The sequence below is a fragment of the Numenius arquata genome, chromosome Z (assembly GCF_964106895.1).
Source record: "Numenius arquata chromosome Z, bNumArq3.hap1.1, whole genome shotgun sequence".
Lineage (NCBI taxonomy): Eukaryota > Metazoa > Chordata > Aves > Charadriiformes > Scolopacidae > Numenius > Numenius arquata.
In genome coordinates, this window is record NC_133616.1 from 28,584,147 (window position 1) to 28,604,953 (window position 20,807).

Sequence of the window (20,807 nt, forward strand, 5' to 3'; positions counted from 1 at the left end):
GCACTACCACTGTTTGTTACAAATTACGCTGGGGTAAGCACACAGTTATCACCACTGTCCTGACAAGACACATTCATTTGTTTTATTACTTTATGATAAAGTTTGTTTTACTATCCCTATCAATTTCTGTTTGCAGTGGGAAAAGTTCTGTATCTAGCGGGAATAAAATCAGCGTGTAAAACCAACGCCGGGTGTAGAAGGAAGCAGCTCAACTGATGGTGTGGATTTTTTCATTGAAGTATCCAACATGAGGAAAAGACCCACGCATCCTTATCAGCTAAAGCAACATCCTCTGCCCCACACAAAGAGCAGCTTAAACAAGCAGAAAATAAGTCCAGGGTCGCAGTGGGTATAAGCCACTGATCTCTGACACATAGCTCTAAAACGCTCCTAACTGCAAGAGGGACTGAGAAGAAACCTCCCTCTGTAAAAAAAAGGTAAAGGAAAAGAGGGAAGGTGTCCAGGGAATGCAATCAAACACAGCTATTACTTTTCCCAGGACAGCACCGGCATGGGCTTGCAGAGAGACGGTGATGCTTGGCGTGGGACCCAGCGCCACCGCGTGCACTCTGCAGCATGCCATCCAGATGGCATCACTTCCCATGGCCCCTGCTCTCTGCTGCACCCTCAGCCAGGGCCAGCAAGAGTGAAGGGCGTGCATCAAAACCCATCATTCACAGACTGGGGTTGATGGGACACCAGGACTTCTTTTCACAGAAAAAAAACCCTAAGAAAAGTAGATATTGTGGCTATAGGCTTAAATGTATTGTCTCGGATTTGCACCTGCCATGGCCCAGACTGCTGATCTGATTTTCCTCAGAATAGAAGGAGTTTCCTTAAATCCCTGTTCTACCAAACCAATACCCACAAGCCTGAAACACAGGCTTGAACTTTAAAAACGCTGCACCCTTTAATCCACACAAAATATTATAGCGTGGATAAACACATGCCAGGACAGAAACCTTTCTTCCGCTGCTCAACAACTGTCCAGGCTGACCCTCTGGGTGGACGTGGTTTTGCTGGTATGGGCGGATGGGGTCCCACCAGCATCTTCCAAGGCTTCAGGATGTCCCTTTCTCTCTTGCCAGGGCACTGACAAACGAAAGCATCCACAAGCAGTTTTCATGACAGCTTACCATTCCTCCTAGAGGATGCTAATGTCTCACTCCAAAAACATCTCTCCTTCTACAAAATCAAACTTGGGGGGAAACCAGCAAAAATACAGCTTTCTCAGCTCCTGCAGCAGGACCAGCAGCCTCCCCCAGAGCAAACAGCAAGGGCTTATCAGCTGCCCTGGCATGAATCAGCACAACTCATGAATCAAACTCGTAATTCTGCAATTGCCCAATGACAAGTTGCTTTGCTGCACTTATTATTTTACTTCTGTGTGCTTCTGAGTAAGTGTAACATAAAGGTTGCATTTGGAGAAGAAACTAAGAAAATAAACCTTTTAATCAGGAATAAACTGAAGGAAAATGGGATGTAAGCAAGTGCTTACGTTCATTTCTTTTTAGGAATTCCCTTCTCCATCAATTAGACCATATAAAGTTGTTTTAATATTGGTCAAATCGTCACCAATCCAACCTCATTTAGAACACAGACCAGTAATTTATGAAAGGGCTTTAACACACAGAAAAATGAGTTAGTTGCCAGAGCTTATATTGAATATGCCTCACATTCTCAAATGTATTTCGATAGCTGCTGTTACAGTTAATGAAATGATGAAGTCTGAATAAGAATGTCACAAATCAGGGTTAGCAACCTGCTTGGAGATAAAAAAATCTCCAAACCCAACAGCTGTCTAGTCAGCTAAGCCCAAAATTCAACTTTTTATTGAAAATGAAAATGGCATGTTAAAAGGGCACCTGCCTAAAAAGATCTGTAAAAAGTTGCAGTGCACAAACACAACTGGCAGTGGAAACCAAGGCCTGGAAAAACACCATTTAAAATCTGCTCACCGTCCTTGTAACGAGTGCCTAAGGGACGTCACACACAGCACAGCCATTGGGGACTGTAAGTAGCAGCAATGAGAATGGACAAAAAAATATAAAACAGGTATCCAAAGATTAAGTGACCCACTTGAAGCAACTGCTCAGCATCTCCAGATTTAGATGATTATCCCTTCCTTTCTTCTTTTGACTTATTTCAAAATTTACTCGTGAAAGTTTTATGTAAGATGGACAGTGGAAAATACTACCTGGAGTTTCAGCAAACACTGCTTGCTCCTTCGGCACTAAGGATAACGTGCACTTGAACAAAGGTCACTTTTTAAGCAGAAGATGCGCAGATAGACACACACACACAAAACACATAAGCTAAATATTGCTGAACTCCAGCAGTTCTAGGAGCAAAGTTCTAGGAGCACAACTGTATGCTCCCCACATATTCTGCTGCTGAAACCCCTCCAAATTCAAGATGTTTTTCTGCTGGTGCTCTACTGAAGAGGCGTGTAAAAAAGGAGTAGAAGTGACACCTCTCAGGCTTGACAACCCCCAGACCCCGAAGGACTGCAATGGCAACTCTTCAGCTTACCCTGGTGAGAGGAAAATCTGGGCTATTTTCTGTTGTTGTACCCTACTTCTCTAAAGTGCTTTATCAGCGTGGCTCTGCCAGTGCATCTTGTCAGCTGGCTGCAAATAAAGAGCAGATATATACAAGGCTTTTTTTCCGCTCTTTGGCGTAATTTCTCAGCCATACCAAGCCAGCCTGCGCTGTTGCAGTGCCATCTGTGGAGCTTGAATGCTTGCAGAAAGCAGTTCAGGTTTGAGGACATGGTCTCAAAGACCTTTCGCACACCAGGACTCCTTGACCTCTCTGATCCTACCGCCAGGTGCCACCTGTAGCTCTGGAGCGTTACTCTTATCTCGCATGGCGTTCCAAGGGCACGCAAAAATATTATATGTAGGAAACCTCAAAAAAGGTGCATAACTTTGGTGCACAGTAGCCTGGTCTGCAAGAAAACATTCAACCTCTGGCGCGTGTTTCCATTGCACACAGCATTCCTCGAATTCCAGCGGTGCTTCTACCAAAATGATACTTTTTGTCTTAAGCTGGGAGACTGTTTCCAACACGTCCTTGATTGTGAAACCACTGGAAGGGGCTCTTCACAGAGCTGCTCCAGTTTGGGAGGGCTTCTCCAGTGGGTCAGCACTGCTCTGCATACAGCATCCAAGCAGAGAGACGCAAGGGTGAGACCCTGGAAAAGTCTGTGCTGTCTTGATTTCCACAACTGCAAAACTGGGGATACCAGTTATTTAACTTCTAGAGAGAACTGTGATAAAGTGTTTTGAAAGTGTTGGAAACTGTTCCGCTGCCAAAAGAATCCGTCACCAGAAATGCTCTCCTTCATAAAATGGCGTTTGCCGATTTACTTGGCTGTTGACATTTTCTGTATCAAAATGAACAAACCGGTAAGAAAATTATCAAAATTATCAGTTTTTCTTATCTGTGTTTGGGAAGAGTTTCAGGCTGCTGCTTTATGTTCAAGCTACAAATCCAGTACTTCATCATGTTTCCAACTATCCTGACACTTCGAAAAACAAAAATTCAAACCCATTCAGCAGCTAGAGCAACATTCTAAATGCAAGCCACCTCCTTCACCACGGGCACAGAGTAATTACCTCAACATTTCACGTAACAATGACAAAGAGGAGATTTTATTCCATGCCAACTTTAAGAAAAGTTATCTACTTTATAATCAAAGGTGTCTGCAAATACAGGGATTTTCTCCTTTGCATCTTTCTATTTGAATGTTAAATTTTTCTGCCACTGTCCCAAACCTGGAAAACGCTCCCACATAAAGCAAATGCTCAGCTTTTACTCAGTGGACACAGGACCCAGAGTGAGGCATCCAGTCCTCACCCAAGCATGTGCTTTCCTGCTCTCTCAAACCAAAATCTTGTGCAAGTATTTCACAGATCTAAGTGTAGGAGGGTCTGGTTCAAATTCAGTGGAAGGTGCTATCCAGTTCTGGGCAGTGATCCAATCCTGAAAAAGCCCCATGAAAAAGGAAAAAAACAAAGTGCAACTGTCCTGCAGAAATCAATGGGAATAAGGCACTTAGCTTTTGGAGGTGAAATACCCTGTTGTGACCCATTTTAATTCCTCCACTTCTTGCACAAGGATCTCTCTCTTATCTTGGTTTCTTCCAAAAGAAAGACATGTTTTAAAGTATGCTTTGCATGCACAGGGACTGATAACAACCCCTCACACATTCATGCATCTTTTCCTCTCATTGCTCTTGCAGAAAAAGGAGAGGGAAAATATTTTGAAAGTACAAGAGTACAAAATCCCTTTCCTACCTAGAAATAACTATACAAAACTCACAACCTGGTGATTTAAGAGAGCCCTCTGAAAAATATCCTTTTGCCATTTGTCACTGGTCATCTTCTTTTTCTCCCCATTTCTTCCAGTTTCAGCTGGAAGGGCAGCAGCTGTGCTTAGCTGGAAGCAAAACCATTTTACTTAGAACCGCTTCAAATTGCAAGGAGGTTGACTGATGGTGTTTTGCCATTCAGAAAATGTCAGCCATTACTATATGCAACACACTGTAATGTGGTATGGCCTCATGTACAAATTTCAGAAGCTTCCTGAGAACTTCGCATCATTCATAAAAACAAAGAAAGTGTAAATCAGTGGTCTGCTAGCTCATCTCTCCTCCCTTTCAATATAGCTGGCTTAAACAGGCAGTTAACTTAGAACAAAAGTAATGAAATAGTCTGACTGAAATACTAACTGAGATAATGCATGAACTGGCAAAATTTCTGTAAAGCTGAAGTTACAACTGAGTTGTGGGTAACAGACTGCATGTGTTGTAAGGCCATCTCAGATTTGTGCTTGGGAATTTAATAACCATTTTTGTTAAAGATATGCGTTTCCGATGTTTTGATAATTTGGCTGCAAAATGAGTTTTGTATTTTGACCTATTGCTCTTCTATATGCGCTGTTACCTTCCTGTAAAATTTCTGGATTAACAATACGTAAGTCTTCACTCACAGATCTTAAAAAAATTAGTGACAGGCTTGCTGCAGGAGTTATTAGGTGAAGTTTTGCAGTCTGCATTATATAGCAAGTAAGACTAGATGATCCTAATGTTCCCTTTTGGACCTAAAATCTATGAACACGTATTCTTAGAAAGAAAACAAATCTCTGAGCATGGGTACCATCTCAACCACAGAAAAGGAAGGAGTAAAATATGATTTGTTTATTTAAAGCACGCACTAGAGTTGTCTTTAGCAAGTGGCAACCACTGGCCCTGCAGAAACATGTCCCCATGCTTCACACAAAGCAGTCAGGCATTGTACAGAAAGTTCAGCCCAACAAGCAATGGAGGAACGCATAAGAACATGTCTTTTGTATGACACAGCACTTGCAGCATGTGCAGTCAGTACTCTGGGGGAATGAACCACCCTCTTTAATACGCAGGATCCACCACTCACAGCCTGCTGGCTGACTCAGGACTCATGCAGATGACGATAAAGATGCAAAAAACCTCAAACTCTCTGAGGACTGTGAAAAGCACCAGAAGAAAAACGTCATGGGAGTGTAAATCATCGACTAACAGCCTGAGAATATTATGTTGTCTGTAGCTGTAAAAAGTAAAAGCAGTCATCTCCTCCAAGAACACGCATAATGAAAAAGAAGATGCTTCTAAGAAACCCATTAAACGGGTATGGTCCTGCTCCCATGTTCAAGTTTCTCACAAGAATATTGGTGCCTCTTTCACCCACTAGCTCCCTGCTATGGAAAAACACTTCTTCAGAGTCTAGAAAATGCTGTTTGATCTCAGTAAATTACATCTCACTGCTTGTCGGTTTCTGATTGATGGTGTAACTTAGGGAACAATATCTGTGTGTGGAATACTGTCTGGAGAAGCAGTCAGGGATTATTGAAAATACAGTATTTATGCAGTTTAAAAATCAGTGGCACATTACGCAGAACTTTTTTCTAGAGTGATGAAAAATTACTGAAGTGCATTTGGGAACAAAGGGTATAAGGTCTTTTGTCTATTTGTAAGAACACTCGACTGGTAAGACTTCTTAGTGAGTAGTGATGGATGCAAGAAAAAGTGTCAATTGCAGCTGAGCATAAAGCCAACTGCTTCTCCAACCAATGAGCAGAAAGGAAGGCGTCACTGTTCAGTGGTGGTCAGAGAAGAGAGAAGAAAATAAAACTAAAGAAAAGAGCAGGAAAATGAGCCAAGGACCACTAATTTCTCTAAGCCATTTAAAACTACTGGAGAAGGAGGAAAAGTCTAAGGTTTCATGATACCACATGTTGTTTCTTCATCTATCTGGTACGTCACAATTAGTTGGAAGTCTTTCAGAAAACAGCCACTCTGAAAGCGCAGCCACCTCCTCAGCATAAATCATCCTGGAGTTACTGAACTCAAGAGCTCAGTGCTGATTTACACCAGCCACAGGTATGACTTTATACACACCTCACCTTCCAAAACTTCTTTTGAGTCCTTAAGGTCCTCTCATGACACAACCATAGTATTTTTCACCACAACACAAATGCAACGGACACCAGCCACAGAAAGGCCATGACTGAAAACAATTATGGAACCTACACAACAAACATACTTCCATCAGATATGAAGAGGAGAAGGTTAGAAGATTAATCTCAATGTCTAAGTGCATCAGAGAAGCAAATGAGGAAGAGTGCTGTTGCCACTGGTGTGACTCTGTGCAAAAATAATAAAAAAAACACACAAAAATTTGGCAGGTGTAAAGTAAATTAAAAGAAGTACTTCCTACAGACCATAAAAAATTAAACTTCTGGACAAATTAAGCTTCTGGAAGGGTTAGTTCAATTCATGGAGTGCAGGTCTGCCACTAGTAACTGAAAAGATGGTTCAGAGGCAATCAACGGCCGAGGACACCTTTGAATGCTGTAGGAGTGTAAGGATTTGGGACATACAAAGCAGGATCACCCTGCTCTTTCTCTGTTTCTCTTCCTGTTTTTCTAGCATCAGTTGCTGTCCTGTTCCAGGGACAGGGAAGCAGCTCAATGGAGTTGGTCCACTCCAGCAGGGCCATGTTAACACCTGTGTGTGCACTCTACCAGAGCAAGGGAACAAGGAAGTGAGAGAAACGTTATCAAAATCACAGGGTAAATTCACCAACACTTTCCTGGAAATAATTGCAAATTATAGCAGTCCTTAGGAGAGCCAAGAAACACCAGATATGAAAAGAAAAATTCATCCGCAGTATATTTAAATGAAGTAACACAGTGTTGTAAGTTTGAAAGCAGACAAGGAAGCAAGTCTGCAAAGGGCTTTACGACATGTTTGGCATAGAGGAACAGTTCCCACGTGCAGTTCAAAAAGAAGAGGACAGCACAGGCTCGGTGGGAGGCTTGTGGAAAATATCACGGACAGTATTTCTGAGAAAGAAAAACAGGAAAGATAATTCTGTGGCTAGGGCAAAGACAACGTTTATTCCTGCAAGGGAGCCATTTGGTGAGCACTGAAGATGGCACCTCAAGTGACTCTCTGTACAACTTAGAGACATGCACTGGAGCAGAAAGATATGACTAACTGTGCTCCTGAACCATGAGACTTCTGAAATACAAGCTTGCACTACTGTACTACAGCTCTACACTGCCACCCCACTACAAGGCTTCCAGAAAACATCCACCATAGAATCATATAGAGTCATAGAATGGTTTGGGTTGGAAGGGACCTTAAAGATCATCTAATTCCAACTCCTCTGCCACTAGACCATCTTGTAAACACCTACTTCCTGATGCCTAGCTTCCTTCCCAGCAGCAACCCGCAGCCCCTGGGCACCTGCCCAAGGGCAAGGCGGTCCCAGACCCCCCGGTGGGTGCACTTACCTCTTGCTTTTGACTCCGAGTAGGAGGGGATGTCCTCAGAGGTCAGGATTTGGGGGAGGCAGGTGGGAGCGCCAACCCCCTGTCCCAGGTAGGACGCTGGTGGGTAGTAGGAACACATGCGATACTGAGAGCTGACGGCGTGGCGGCTCTCCATGCCCTTCACCTGTTGGAGAGAGAACCACTGAATGATATGGGGTTGGAAGGGACCTCTGGAGATCATCTAGTCCACCCCCCCTGCCAAAGCACGTCCACCTAGAGCAGGTTGCACAGGAACGTGTCCGGGTGGGTTCTGAACGTCTCCAGAGACGGAGACCCCACCACCTCTCTGAGCAGCCTGCCCCAGTGCTCTGCTGCCCTCAAAGAGGAAAGACTCTCACTATCAGGGTCAAGATTCCCAGTTACAGTTTTGCAGAATGCCAGACATAATTTTTGTTGATGGTTACTGCTGAAAAAATATGTGTCTGGATGAATTTTAACTTATCTCCTCTTTCCGCATCCAAATGTCTTCCTCACTTTGCACTACGTATAGCTGACCTCACTGAGATCAGCTGTATTTTCTGAAAAAGTAACCCTTTTTGTATTTAGCAGAAAGTAGCAATCCAGTTTTTTTCATCCTTATGGCCATAGAATAAACATTTTTAGTTCAAACTCACAGAACAAATCATTAACAGAGTAAGTTTCCTAACAAAGGCTAGAAAAAGAGAAGTTATGTTTTTATTCTTATTCAATTTGAGAATACGTTCCTGATATCTAGGAATAAACAGTTTCAAAACTCTTTTGTAAAGAAGAGTTAGAAGTGAGACACCTGACCTTTAAAAACAATCAGCTTGAAACAAAAGTTACAGCGTCTAGAAGCCAGAATTAAAAGAAAAAGGTATCACAATGCCAGGTGATGGATTAACATGTTCCATAATTAACATATTAACTCTGGGCAGCCTGTTCCAGTGCTCTGCCACCCAAGCCCACGAGCAGCCTGTGAAAGCTGAGCCCCAGCTCCATGCACACTGCTTTGAAGGAGCTCACAGTGGGGTCGGTGGAAAGTAAAATCCTGATAGGCTGGCACTGGGTTTTTCCTTTGAGTGGCTCCTGGCATGCCCACACCGCTCAGCTGCAGGTGAGCTGGCATGGCATGGGATGTGACCTAGCAGCAGCACCTGCATGCCTATGGCTGGTCTATCTTACCCCAGGTGAAGCTGCATCTGGCACACAACCACGTACCCTTCGCTGCCAGGAGACTCCTGGCAAGGCCCCTGCTCATGGCACAGATAACACCACAGCAAGCTTTCCAGACCCCTTCAGCTGCACACACTCGGCCAGTGTCAGAGGCGAAGCGTCCATCCAGTCACCACACCTCCCCAGAGACTAACCCATCTCAGACCAGTGGTAACTGCTCTGCTAGGGACATAACAGGGTGGCTAAGGAGGACAGTCCTACCGATCCAACTTACTTGGGACACACTCCCTGGTGTCTGAGCAGTGACACATGGACGCAAACACATCACTTTTCCTACAACCCAGGGAGATAGAAAAATATTTTCCTGATTTACCCAGAGAAACCAAGTTGTAGGCACTGTGGAAATCTGTAGTGCAGCTACAGCTGGACACCAGCCTGCAGGTCCGCTCTATCAGCATGGTGTTCACCAGACAACTCCTTCTCCCTCCCACAGCCTGCAGCAAAGTTGGCAGCACTCAGAAATCAAAGTTTAACCTACTCCAATGCCCTGAAATCATCCAAACTGATCTCCTCAGAGAGGTGGCAACGCTTCTTTAAATTTTTGTTTTACGAAAGAACTACCATCTACTATTATTTGATCCAAAGCCCTACAACATAATGTGGCTATAGTGCTCCAAAAAAGGCAGCCAAACAGTTCACAAGATCAGGATTTTCAACAGGGAAGGTAAGACCACCTGGCCCCCCTAAGGCTGCTGAGCAGTGAGTGACTGTAGGATGGAAAGCTTCCGGGCAGAGAAGTTTTGTACCAGGTATTAAAGGCAGCAGTGCCAACAGTAACGCACACCCCCAGCTATGCCATTAGACACTGTGTTCGCAAGAAGAGCCCGACAGCCTTTTCAGCCCCATCTCACTTCAGTTAGAGGAGCTCTACCTGCTCCACTGCAGTCCCCTCGGGTCCTAGCCAGCCACACATGGAACCCTGTTCCTCAACCCTTCCCAGGCTGTGATGCTCAGACCTGGGGAGCAGAGGAAGCAGGGGGTGAACCTGCTGTCCCAGACGGCTGCCCAACACCAGCAGACCCCCAGGGTCTGGTCCTGGCAGAAGGAGCCACTGGCACCTCCCAGCAAAGCTGCCAGAATGCTCTTTGTTTCCCAGGGGTACCCCCTTAATAATTCAATATTCTTTTTAGTATGCCTAGCTGGACATAAGGTGGCCCAAGTGACATAAAATCCTGCTGGTGCTCTCTGAGGCAGAGGGCAACATCTTGCTTTCCAGGTGGAGCCAGGTTTGCAGAGAGATTCAATACCGAGAGAGAGCAAAGTGCATCTCTGCCCGTCTTCCGATGGCAGCGGTCACACGTATTTGCACGTGTACTGAGGGATCGGCAGGACAGGCTTGTATCCTGTGGAAGTAAAGAGTTCTTACTTAAAAAGGTCATTTTTCTATCATCTGCACCCTATGCAAGCAGAAAAAGGCCAAAAGGCACCGAAGTTTCATCCACGATAAACAGTAAATTGCTCTTAAAAAAACCGAATGTGTCATCTGAACTCCAAAGAGACACTGGTGTCTGCTGTTCTGAAAGAGGGCAGTCTCCTCCTAGAAACAGACATCTGTGCTTTGCACAGAGCCCCTCAACAAAACCCAGGCTGCCTGTGCCCTGAAATTTCCGATTTGCAATACAAACTGCCCAAAAGCTCGGTCCGAAGGCCATGTTGAATCTGCACATCCGCAAAGCTCAGCAGCTCTAGAAGTACTGGGGAAAGAAGAGTTAGCAAACTCCCCCGTGCCTGCTGTTTTGCACCCACCATCTTCCTTCCATTGGGGGGGGCAGCATCTGTGGTCTTCACATCTCCACCTCTCCCTTGTGCAAGTGCACTTGTGCAACCGAGAAAAGGTCTTCTGCGGCAGACAGCATTATTTCAGCTGTAACAAAATGGAGGGATCGCTCCCTGGCACTGAAACGATCACAGGCGTGTTTCCTCTCCCTGTAGAGCGGATGCAGTGACCTGTTTCCTTTCAAACCCCTTTTTAGGGTTTTTCTCCATTTCTTAAAAAAACAACTCACCTAAAATATCTGGATGCAATGAATTATTACCACTATTATTATTAGTGTGTGGTAGCTGGCTAGCAAGAGACATGTTTTATAATCTTATTACCCACACCAAGTCTATGAACCACAGTTCGACCGACAGCCAAAGCTTTGGCTCCGCAAAGAATATGCTGTGTATTAACTGCTGAAGAAAATCTAAAAGCTTCTGGTTTTGTTTTATTAAACTGTTTAGAATACACACTGCAGTAAATCTGAACCATAAGGTTTCCTTTTTATAGTGCTTAGCAATCCTATTTTACAGTAACAATAAAAAAACAACCAGTCGTAAAAATTCTTGACCTTAGCGCTGCATTAAGAAGGGGGCTTAGGAGATCATTACCCCACGAGAAGGGGCATTTGCTCTGTTTTAACTCCTGCAGCTCTGGAGAGTCCTTGCACAATTTTGGGTGCCAGAAAGGGCGATAAAAACAGCTGTGGGGAAGCCCTGGAACATTCAGATTATTTCTAAGGTGGGGCAGTCCGGCCTTCCCAATGCTGCATCCGGGTTTGGGATCCTTCCCTAGGTCCTGTCCTGGGGGAATGCTGGGGCCATGCAGGGATCACAGGAGGAGATGCCTGGCGCTCTGGTGTTGCCTCCTGCTATTCTCTCCCCTTCCAGCTCTACAGTGAGGCCAAGACGGGACCACTCTGGTTTGTATGACCGCAGGTTACGTGCCGTTAAGAACAAGGCATGTTTTAGGGGAGGAAGTGCTGTGGAAAGGAAGAACATCCACTTGCTCTTTGCAGAGCTCCTCAGTCGAACACCCAAGTTGCTGACTTACAGTGCATACCTTTCCAGCCACACATCGCTTGTGCCCTGCCTCAGCTGCAGGATTGATCCACCAACTACCTCGCTGGCTTCAGGGCGAGACAAGGATCATCAGAGACTCACATTTGGCTTATTCAACATTTACAGGCTCCCCTAAATGATGCAACACAGTGCACGTTCAGTAACTTTTTAAAGGATGTACTGCAAGCAACAGTGGGATGCTTATAAATCACAAACAAATAAATAAGGCCTGATTAAAAGATCATGCACACAGTGAAAACTCTTCCCCTGTTACCTTGTAAAGCCAATATGGGGAATCCAGTGGCAGCTACAGCTTGTCCACAAATAGGCAAGCTGGAAGCAGAATTTGTCCGTCACTGAGGACAACAGTCAGTGCAGCCCTACAGCAGCGCCCAACAGTGACAGAATACGTAGCAAAAGCCAGGGAAGCATAAAGAAAACGCTCTTGCATCAGTTCAGACCACTCCTGCGAAAAAGCTTTCTCAACAGCTTGTGGAACAGCAACGTCCGAGCTCCTGGCAGCATCTGCATAACGTCTCCACATCTTCTTCACAGAGGAAGAGACGAGGAGAGGAGGTGCCCAAATGAGAGATAGAAAAGAGGCAATGCAGACACAAGTGTGGCTCACTTCTCCTTCCAGCCTCAGAGACTAGAACACGGTCCCACCCTTCCTGGATGATTTATTCAGACGAGACGTCACCCAGGTTAATTCTTTTATTTGCAGAAGCTGCCAGCTGCAATCTCCTCACAAGCAATCCAGCGTCATTCTTAGCAGCACCTTCATATTTTGCAGTTGATCCTGACTGACCATGGGGATTATTCCTAAGAAAGACAAGTAGCAGGAGGTCGCGGATGCTAATCCTGGGTGACGAGGGCTGCAAAAAATTCAGAGCAACAGACAAGATCAAGGTACTGTCTTTTGGCTCTGCCACTGGTGTGCCACCTGATCTCAACCAAATCACTTCACCCAGGCTTTCCATCCCTCTGTCTCACACACAGCTGCCTTAAAACCAGTAACTATGGGAATACCAGAGAAACTCTGTTAAAACAAAGTTTTAACAGCCTTCTCATTCTGCCTTGATCTTAAAAATAAAGCCAGCTTCAGGGGGCATGAAACTGCATAAATTTGGCATTTATATGTCGTTGTTTGCAAACAACAAAATTCACAGGTCGGTTTTGGGCATGAGGAGAGAAGGCATCCGCCAGGCAGCAGGGTGGAAACCCAGACATCAGGAATCTCTGCTCTTTCGCTTGTGGGCTGTGTGACTGTGGGTAAGTTATTTAACGCTTCCCTGCCTCAGTTTCCCCAGCTGTAGACCAGGGCTGCCACTACTCTCCCACCACACAGTGCTACTGCCCATGAGCTGACCCCTCGCAACTACTGCTGTACTCACGCTGCCCAAGGTGGCTTTGTTTCCTTCCTAAAACCAGCTAAGCATATTTTCCAGCACGAGGGAAAAACGATACCCTGCCTTGACTTTGATTCTAGCACAGAAAATACAAGAGACATCTATATCTGTCCCTCCTTGATAGACAAACTTAATTAACCTTTGCTATTCTGTTCCAACCTATTCTTTTAGACAAAGGCAGTGACCCATAAACAATATGTTACCATCAGAATCTCAACTGCAGTGACACCTAGAGATATAGCCCTATCAGCAGTATCGGAAAATAAACCGCTTAGATTAGCTCCTCCAAGAAATATGGATTGCATTCATGTCACACATGAGCTGTCAGAAACATTAGGATACTTTTAGCATAAATCTGTAGTGTGAAGGGTATGTTATGAATACAGTATATAATACACTGCTTACACATAAAACTGGGATTGTGTCGGGTGACTTGCACAATGTGTATATATTTACACATGAACAGACACACAGACACGCATATATTTTACACATTTTACACCTATTTCTGGACAGTTCGACTGCGTATTTCTGTAAGAAGGCCAGGCTTTTGGAGAAAAAACTGTGCTAGAAACAGGTTGTAGAAGCTGAAAAGAGCAATTCTTTTTACTACCAAGCAGCTGTTCTTAAGAGTTCAAACTGCCAGCTGCCCTATCACAGCCACACTTTTCTGGATTTAGTAAAAGACAGACTTTTTTGTAAAAGACAGTATGTTTTCTACTTCTTAAGAAATCCTTAAAAACCAGTTTCCTATCTCAGCAACGTTAAATATTTCTCTTCCAAATGCTAAATGTAATTCCCATATTAGAAAATTAAGTTACAATTTCTCAGTCTGACTCTCACCAATACTTACTTCAGGTTTTGCTCTAAACTGGTTTAAGGAAAGAATAAAAAAGTTGAGGTTTTGGAAGGAAAAAAACACCTCGGAGCAGAAATTACATGAAATTCTGAAAGCTGAATTTGTCCAAAACCTCCCAGCCAGCTTTAACCTTCCTCTGGAGCAGGATGCCTGGAGTTACCAGAGTAACAAAGAAAACTCAGCCACTGGTCCCCACATGCGGGGCACATTCTGCATTTTGCAGATTTTTAATGGTATAGCTGTAGGAACCAGAAGAGTTCTAATGCTTTTTGGGGAGGATGCCAACTCACAAGGAATCCAGATTATCCTTATGCTGTGGGTCTCGAGCCAGCAATTTTCATTGACAGCTTGGAGAATTAAACCTGATTAGAATCAGACATATCCATCTAGGTTTTACTTCTGTTGTGGTAGAAGAGACTGCGGTAGAAGAGACAGCATTTTCCAGTTGCTGTCCCTAAGTGGGTCACAGTGAGACCAGTTTCAGAAGCACCAGCTGCCGCTATATACCAACATGCTCCAACTTGAAGGACTAATGTTGTTGAATTCAGTTAACTGTTAATTGGATTGAATGCACATAAATTCCTGTTGTAATGAACAATTATGAGAGCTTCAAGGGAGAGTTCACATAGAACTGGAGTGAAAGGAGATGCACAATGAGTACCACATCTGCTACATTTCCTCTCTGATCTAAGCAACACCAGACACACCTGATTATCTGCCTTAGAGCTGGCAAAAGCAGCAGAATATAAACGACTGAAGGTGTCTGGACCAAAACTATCATTTTTATTATGCTTATCAAATCATGACGGATACAGTTTCTGGGCTAACTGTATACAAACGAACAAAACCTACATAGAAATATCTAAAAAAATTGCACCTCTATGAATCCACTCAAGTACGCGAGCCTCTGCAAAGAACAAAGACTAATGAAATCTGACATTAATCTACATTAAAGATTCAGTGATTCAGTTTATTTGCCAAGGCTCAATGATGCATTAATCCTCATCCCATCCCACACACACTCACACGTTTCCTCCCCAGCTTTTCTCCCTTGCTCCCTAAATTCTGAAACAGCAGACAGCTGGTCTGCTCAAGGCCTTGTCTGCATCCAGAAGTTATCTTTAAGTATGCAATTCTCCTTGCTTGGTTACAGTTGTTCCAGGACCAGCCAGGCTCCACCAGCGGTGCCTAGAAAAGGCAGGAGCCTTGTCTACACAGCTTAAATGAGGATACCTTCCAGTGGGCACACGGGCAGCTTATACCAACAAAAAAAACCCTCCTGTGGGCTCACAGCTCAGCCAGCTGCCCTGATTTGGTCACAGCAGGCACTGCACAGCTATAATCTTGATAAAGAAGCAGAAATCAAAAACCTTGATCAAAACAGTTATAGTGCTACCAGTCACATAAGCAGACTCACCTGTGCTGGAAGACTGGTTAAGAAAGCCTGTGCATAAAAAATATAAACCCAGCCAAGTACGGGCAGTCCAACGAAAATCCCTGTGTAGATACAGCTACATGCTTCCTCTGGAGAGAATCAGCCCGCATAGGTTTGCCAGCACAACACCCTGAAGGTGTAAGCAAGGTCTGATTCCTCTTTGTGGATCATGCTTTGAAACTGTCCTGTAACTCCTTAGTGTGCTTGACAGAGAAACTCATCATCCATCTCTATTTAACACACCGTGTTTCTGTGATCTCCCCTTGCTGGTAACCTTCCATGAACAGAATTGAGATTCAACCACGTGCAGCAGCTGAGAGCTCGTTCCCCTTACAACAAACCATCTTCAGTGCCACACAATGTTTTACAGCCTTGGCATCATTGCACCCACTGCCATCAAGCATTATCTAGCCTAGCTCTCACTGTAAAACTTTTTATGATTATTTGTGCAATGTTATGCTGTCATAACAGTATGCAAACCCCATGATTCGTAACTATTCCAGCAATAACAATCCTTCTTGCAGATCAGCCTCTGAGAAACAGCTTGTAAGTTATGTGACACTGACCTTGAACTACACTCTGTCCTACTGAACAGGAGAGGTGGTTTTAGGCCATTTAGAAGCTGGGGAGATGCCACTTCTGCAGGCAGAAAGCACTGCCCCTGGTCTCTCCACACGGACATCTCACCAGAGCAGCATTAAGAAAACACAAAAGGTTTGGCCAGGAAAAATTAAAAATCTTTGGTAAGGTAAATCACTAAATTCACATGGAAGTGAATGGAACCATGTGATACATCCCACAAGCTGGGAATGAACACCCAGTGCCTGGAGCCCGCTGGTGGAAGAAAAACAGTCCTTTTTGACAATGACCACCTCTTTTTTCCTTAATCACTTCATCAGTATCTCACTAATTTGAGCAGCACTTAAGCAGAAGTTAGTTACAGATTCTGCGGGGCTTCAAGAGAAAAATCCATAGAAAACACACTACTGCTTTTATTTCTTCAAGAAAAAAATCTCACATGGAGACAACGGACCCTCCAGGCCAAGACTTCTTAAACAAACACAGTCTAATTTCAAATGACAGTACATGACAGCAGAAGAAAGGGGACACCACCATCACTCCAAGGTTTAACATGTTTTAACATACCTTCATGTATCTCTTCCTCAAACACTATGCGCTGGATAGTAATTACCTGTAATTTCCTTTTTCCCAAGAAAGTAAAACTACAGAAGTCTACTGGCTGGAGGAATGGTGGATTGTGGGACTAGCAGCCTGCAAGAACCCTATTTTTGCACGACAAATGTGGCTGTAACAAATTGTGTTGTGACAGTGTCTCCAAGCATCAGCTCTGCAATAGGCTCTTACAGCCTAAGTACTGCAAAAGCTTCAGGAGAAGTAACGTTCTATATGAAATACTCTGCTATGATATGCCAGATTAACCCAATCAACCAAAATGAAAAAGCTAAAAAAGCACTGGCACCTCATCTTGTTACCATGCACAAAATCCTATCCCCAACTTGCCTTGACTAATTCTCCCCCTGGTCTGGTGATCAAGTCCAGCAGCTAGAGAGGATGCTATCAACTAGTGTAACTGAAAAGGTGTACCTCCATGTATTTAAAGGTGATTGCAGTGAAACTCTTGCGTTGTGGGCTTACATAGCAGAGGGAAAGGAGACAGCTCTTTCCCATACAGCTGCACTCATGGTGAAAAAGGGACATGGAATAGTACTAAATGCTGACTGCTGTAAAGCCATGATCTTAAAATTCATGGACTTGACAGCTGTTGCCCCAGGAAGCCCCCACATTTTCAGAAGGACATTTCCATGAAAAAAGTGTCTAATGATAGGAAAGCCTCATTGAAGGGGATGTGGACTGCTACAGTAATTGTAATCACCCTGATCTTAGTTCCAGCTCCTTGGTACCAAAAGTTAAAATGCCCTTTCAGAGTTGGTCCCTGTGCCAGAATTGCTAGAGGAATTCTCTGTCAGCAAAGGGGACATCTCATCTGTTCCCTTCAGAAAGGAAGTTTTGGTGAACATTTAATCTTTTGTTGTTGAGTGATTTCACAACAGAGCCTTTGCAGAAGGCAGCCTGCCCTCTCCTGATGCTCTACAGAAGAGGTCTGCCCTCTCCTGCCCTCGTACAAGGGACACGGGCATACGCAGAGGGTGCAGCCTCCTGAATTCAGTCTTAGAAAAGCACCACTGCAGCCCAAGACCAAACATCCTCAGGGGCACTGAAATAGCTCCACTTACTTTGCCATGAATCCCCTGCCTTGGCAGATTTCCCCTTTTTCCAGTCTGCGACTGGTACTGAGTTGGAAGCTGTAATTAGCAAGTCCTAAAGTGAGAGGGCTCAGCTGGCTTTACATCCTAACTAATCAAGCACACAGAGCTCTGGTGTGAACCTCTCAGGCACAGCCTGGATCTTGAGCTACCCAAGTTGCAATTGCAAGCCCTGGAGCTGACACTACCAGAATGCACCATTAGCAACATGCCGTGTGACTGACTGCCATCAACCCTCTGCGCAACACCATGGTCTCCTGGGTCACTTCAGCGCCTTGAATGGGAAAGATGGAAGAGAAAAGAACATGTTCCTGAAAAGCAAAGCCTCTCAGAAATGACACCCGAAGCTCCCAGGATGCTATGTTTGGTAATTCAGTTGGACTCTTTTTCTGGAAAACAGCCCATAATCTACTATGACATAAATTAGAAGATAAAATCAAGTGGGTGCTCTTTATCTGTGCTTGTGGCAACCTACCTATACCTGTATCATTGCCTTCTGTGTGCTGCATGATAACCACCGCTTTGGCTAACCTTCCAAACATGGGTCCTAATCCCACTCTGGAATCTGGTTCTGGTTTTGCACTGCCATAAAGCCAGCAAACAGGAGGTCAGAATCAGGTCCAAGAAACAGCTTATTATTGTAACATAACATAATTCCATGTAACACCTCTGTAACATCATACCTGCCACTGTTTTCCTGACTGGCCTGGCATGTATGCTCCTGGGAGGCTTCGAAGGCTGTTTTTCATGGCCGATCCTACAACTGTACCCCCCGTCTCACTTGAGGAAGCCTCACTGGCCACTGCCATTTGGTACTGGGAGTAGTTGTACAGGTTGTTATAGTAAGGATACAGGGATGGCTGGTAAAAACTGCTGTAGTAGGTGGAGTCCACAACCAAATCAGACGTGCTCTCCAAGTGCCCTCTGCTGGGGATGGAAGGGATGTCCTGAAGGAGCATGCGTCCCTCTGGAAAAAAAAAAACACAAGCCATTATGAAATAGGAGGCTCCATGAAGACCATTACCTTTTACCTTCTGATAAGCTACTACTTCTTCTGAAGGCTGAACGGAGTAGTAAATAGGAAGAGGTGGGAACTGGAAGGGAAAAACAGCTGGATGTTTGGTGGGAACTCAAGTGGACTGACGTCCACTCAAAGCCTGAGACTGCCACCTACACACACCACAAACTGCACAACAGGAGACAAAACCAACTGCAGGTTAAGACAATGCTCTGAGTCTTCAAGCAGCGTCAGCTGATCCAATGGTGATTCACACCAGCTAAGGACGCAGCCCCCCATTATTTTGGGATTACAACAGTGTGCCAAGTCTCCTTTAACTAAGCAGAAAGGCTGTAGCTAGAGGATGACCCCTCTCCAGCCAGTGTCCTGCAGGTGCGAGAACACTTTGTGAACATGCCTCTAGAAAGGGCCAACAGGCCCAAGGCCAAGAGAAGCTGCAACAGGGGAATTACTGCGCAATCAGCCAAGGTGTCTCAGAAACCCACATGAAACCCACTCTGAGCAGCAAGGCCCTCCCTCAACCCTTGCCCAGCCTCCATACCCAAATTTAGCTCCTGTTTACCTAAAACACCACAGAGCAGAACAAGCTCCCACACCACTGGCAAAAGAGGAGGAGGAGAAGGAGGGGACTGCTTGTGACTTGCTGCCCGCACCCTGGAGTGTCTCCAGGCCAGAGTCCAGCCAGCTGCACTCCCACCAGGCTGTCCTCACAAAGGTCTGCCTCCCTGGTCGCTCCCTAAGATTGCAACACGATGATCCCTTCCGCAAGGAGCACCTGCTTTTGCCATGAAGTTGTCTAACTCCACCACAGAAGAGAAAAGGATGTGGCTTAAAGCATGCTGATGAGCTCTCAAGGGCTATCAGTACGGAGATGAAACATCATGGACAATACGCACATTTGAAGTATTAGCCCTAAGAGAGGTGTCAGGCAGGCACTGCCTAGTTCGTTTTGCATCCTTCTCTTGGTATATCTGCACCTTGGTTACTCACCTGCAAAATGAACACGGTGGCAATTCACCAGCCTCTCAGAGTCAAGGTAAAAATTTCCACTGTACTATGTATTAGCTGCACACTAGATCCAATGATCAGTTTTACCAACTATTGCCACTTACAGTGCAATTCTGTTTCACTTCAGCTGTAAGCAAAGCTCTCTGCAATCCTAGATAGTCTCCTTCTAAGCCCCTAAATTATACAGTGCCCCTATTCAGCTCTTGCTGACATTTTGTTGACATGAGTGAAGTGTACCCATGTATTAGCAAACAGGGTTTTATGCCTTCTGCATCTGATTTTTCTGCCCCTCAGCCTTACGCGAGCAAAAAACAAGCCAGCCAGCCTTTTTCATTGGGAGCACCTCTCAAATTTGCACAGAGGAGTCTGCAATGCCACAAAAGACCCTTTACAGGTTCTGCACTTTTGTGTTTTTATGAAATTTTATTATTGCTACCTCTTCTGGGCAGTACTCTCTTCAAGTCCTTTAGACCATGTCTTTGATAAAATAAGAACTTAGACCACTGGCACTGAAAAGCCAGCGATTCTGATAAATCACAGCAGAAGCCTAGCTCCCCTCCCCAAACTTATCTCCCAAATAAAGCTGAGGTCCAACTGCTCTGCTTTTCATGCTGCGAGATAGAAGGTGAAAGTAAAATCCTCTAACGCATTCCCTGCTGGGACACAGATTTCACATGAGACAGAGATATGCAAGGCAGCCGGCCGCAGAACTTCTGGCAGGGCTATGCTACGCTGCACAGATGTGCAATTTCTTCTGAAACCTCTGCAGTGTCATTCCACTTGCAGTGCTTTTTAAGAAGAGAGAATAGTTTCCGCTAAGGATATTAGCGCCAGGAAGATGGAGCCTCTCTACACCTTCACACAAAAGGTGAGCCACCCTGAGGTGTCAGCACATGTCAGG

At 44.8% G+C, this 20,807-nt stretch overlaps 1 protein-coding gene across 1 annotated transcript in view; it reads right to left on the reverse strand.

Moving 5' to 3' along the window:
* The window catches only part of DMRT1 (doublesex and mab-3 related transcription factor 1), a 62,296-nt gene that overhangs the window by 20,193 nt on the left and 21,296 nt on the right, over nt 1-20,807 (reverse strand). Inside the window, exons 3-4 of the mRNA XM_074166096.1 lie at nt 18,564-18,847; nt 7,840-8,002 (exon numbers count right to left, since the gene is read on the reverse strand). Coding sequence (XP_074022197.1) covers nt 7,840-8,002; nt 18,564-18,847 — 447 coding nt within the window. The remainder of the gene's footprint in view (nt 1-7,839; nt 8,003-18,563; nt 18,848-20,807) is intronic.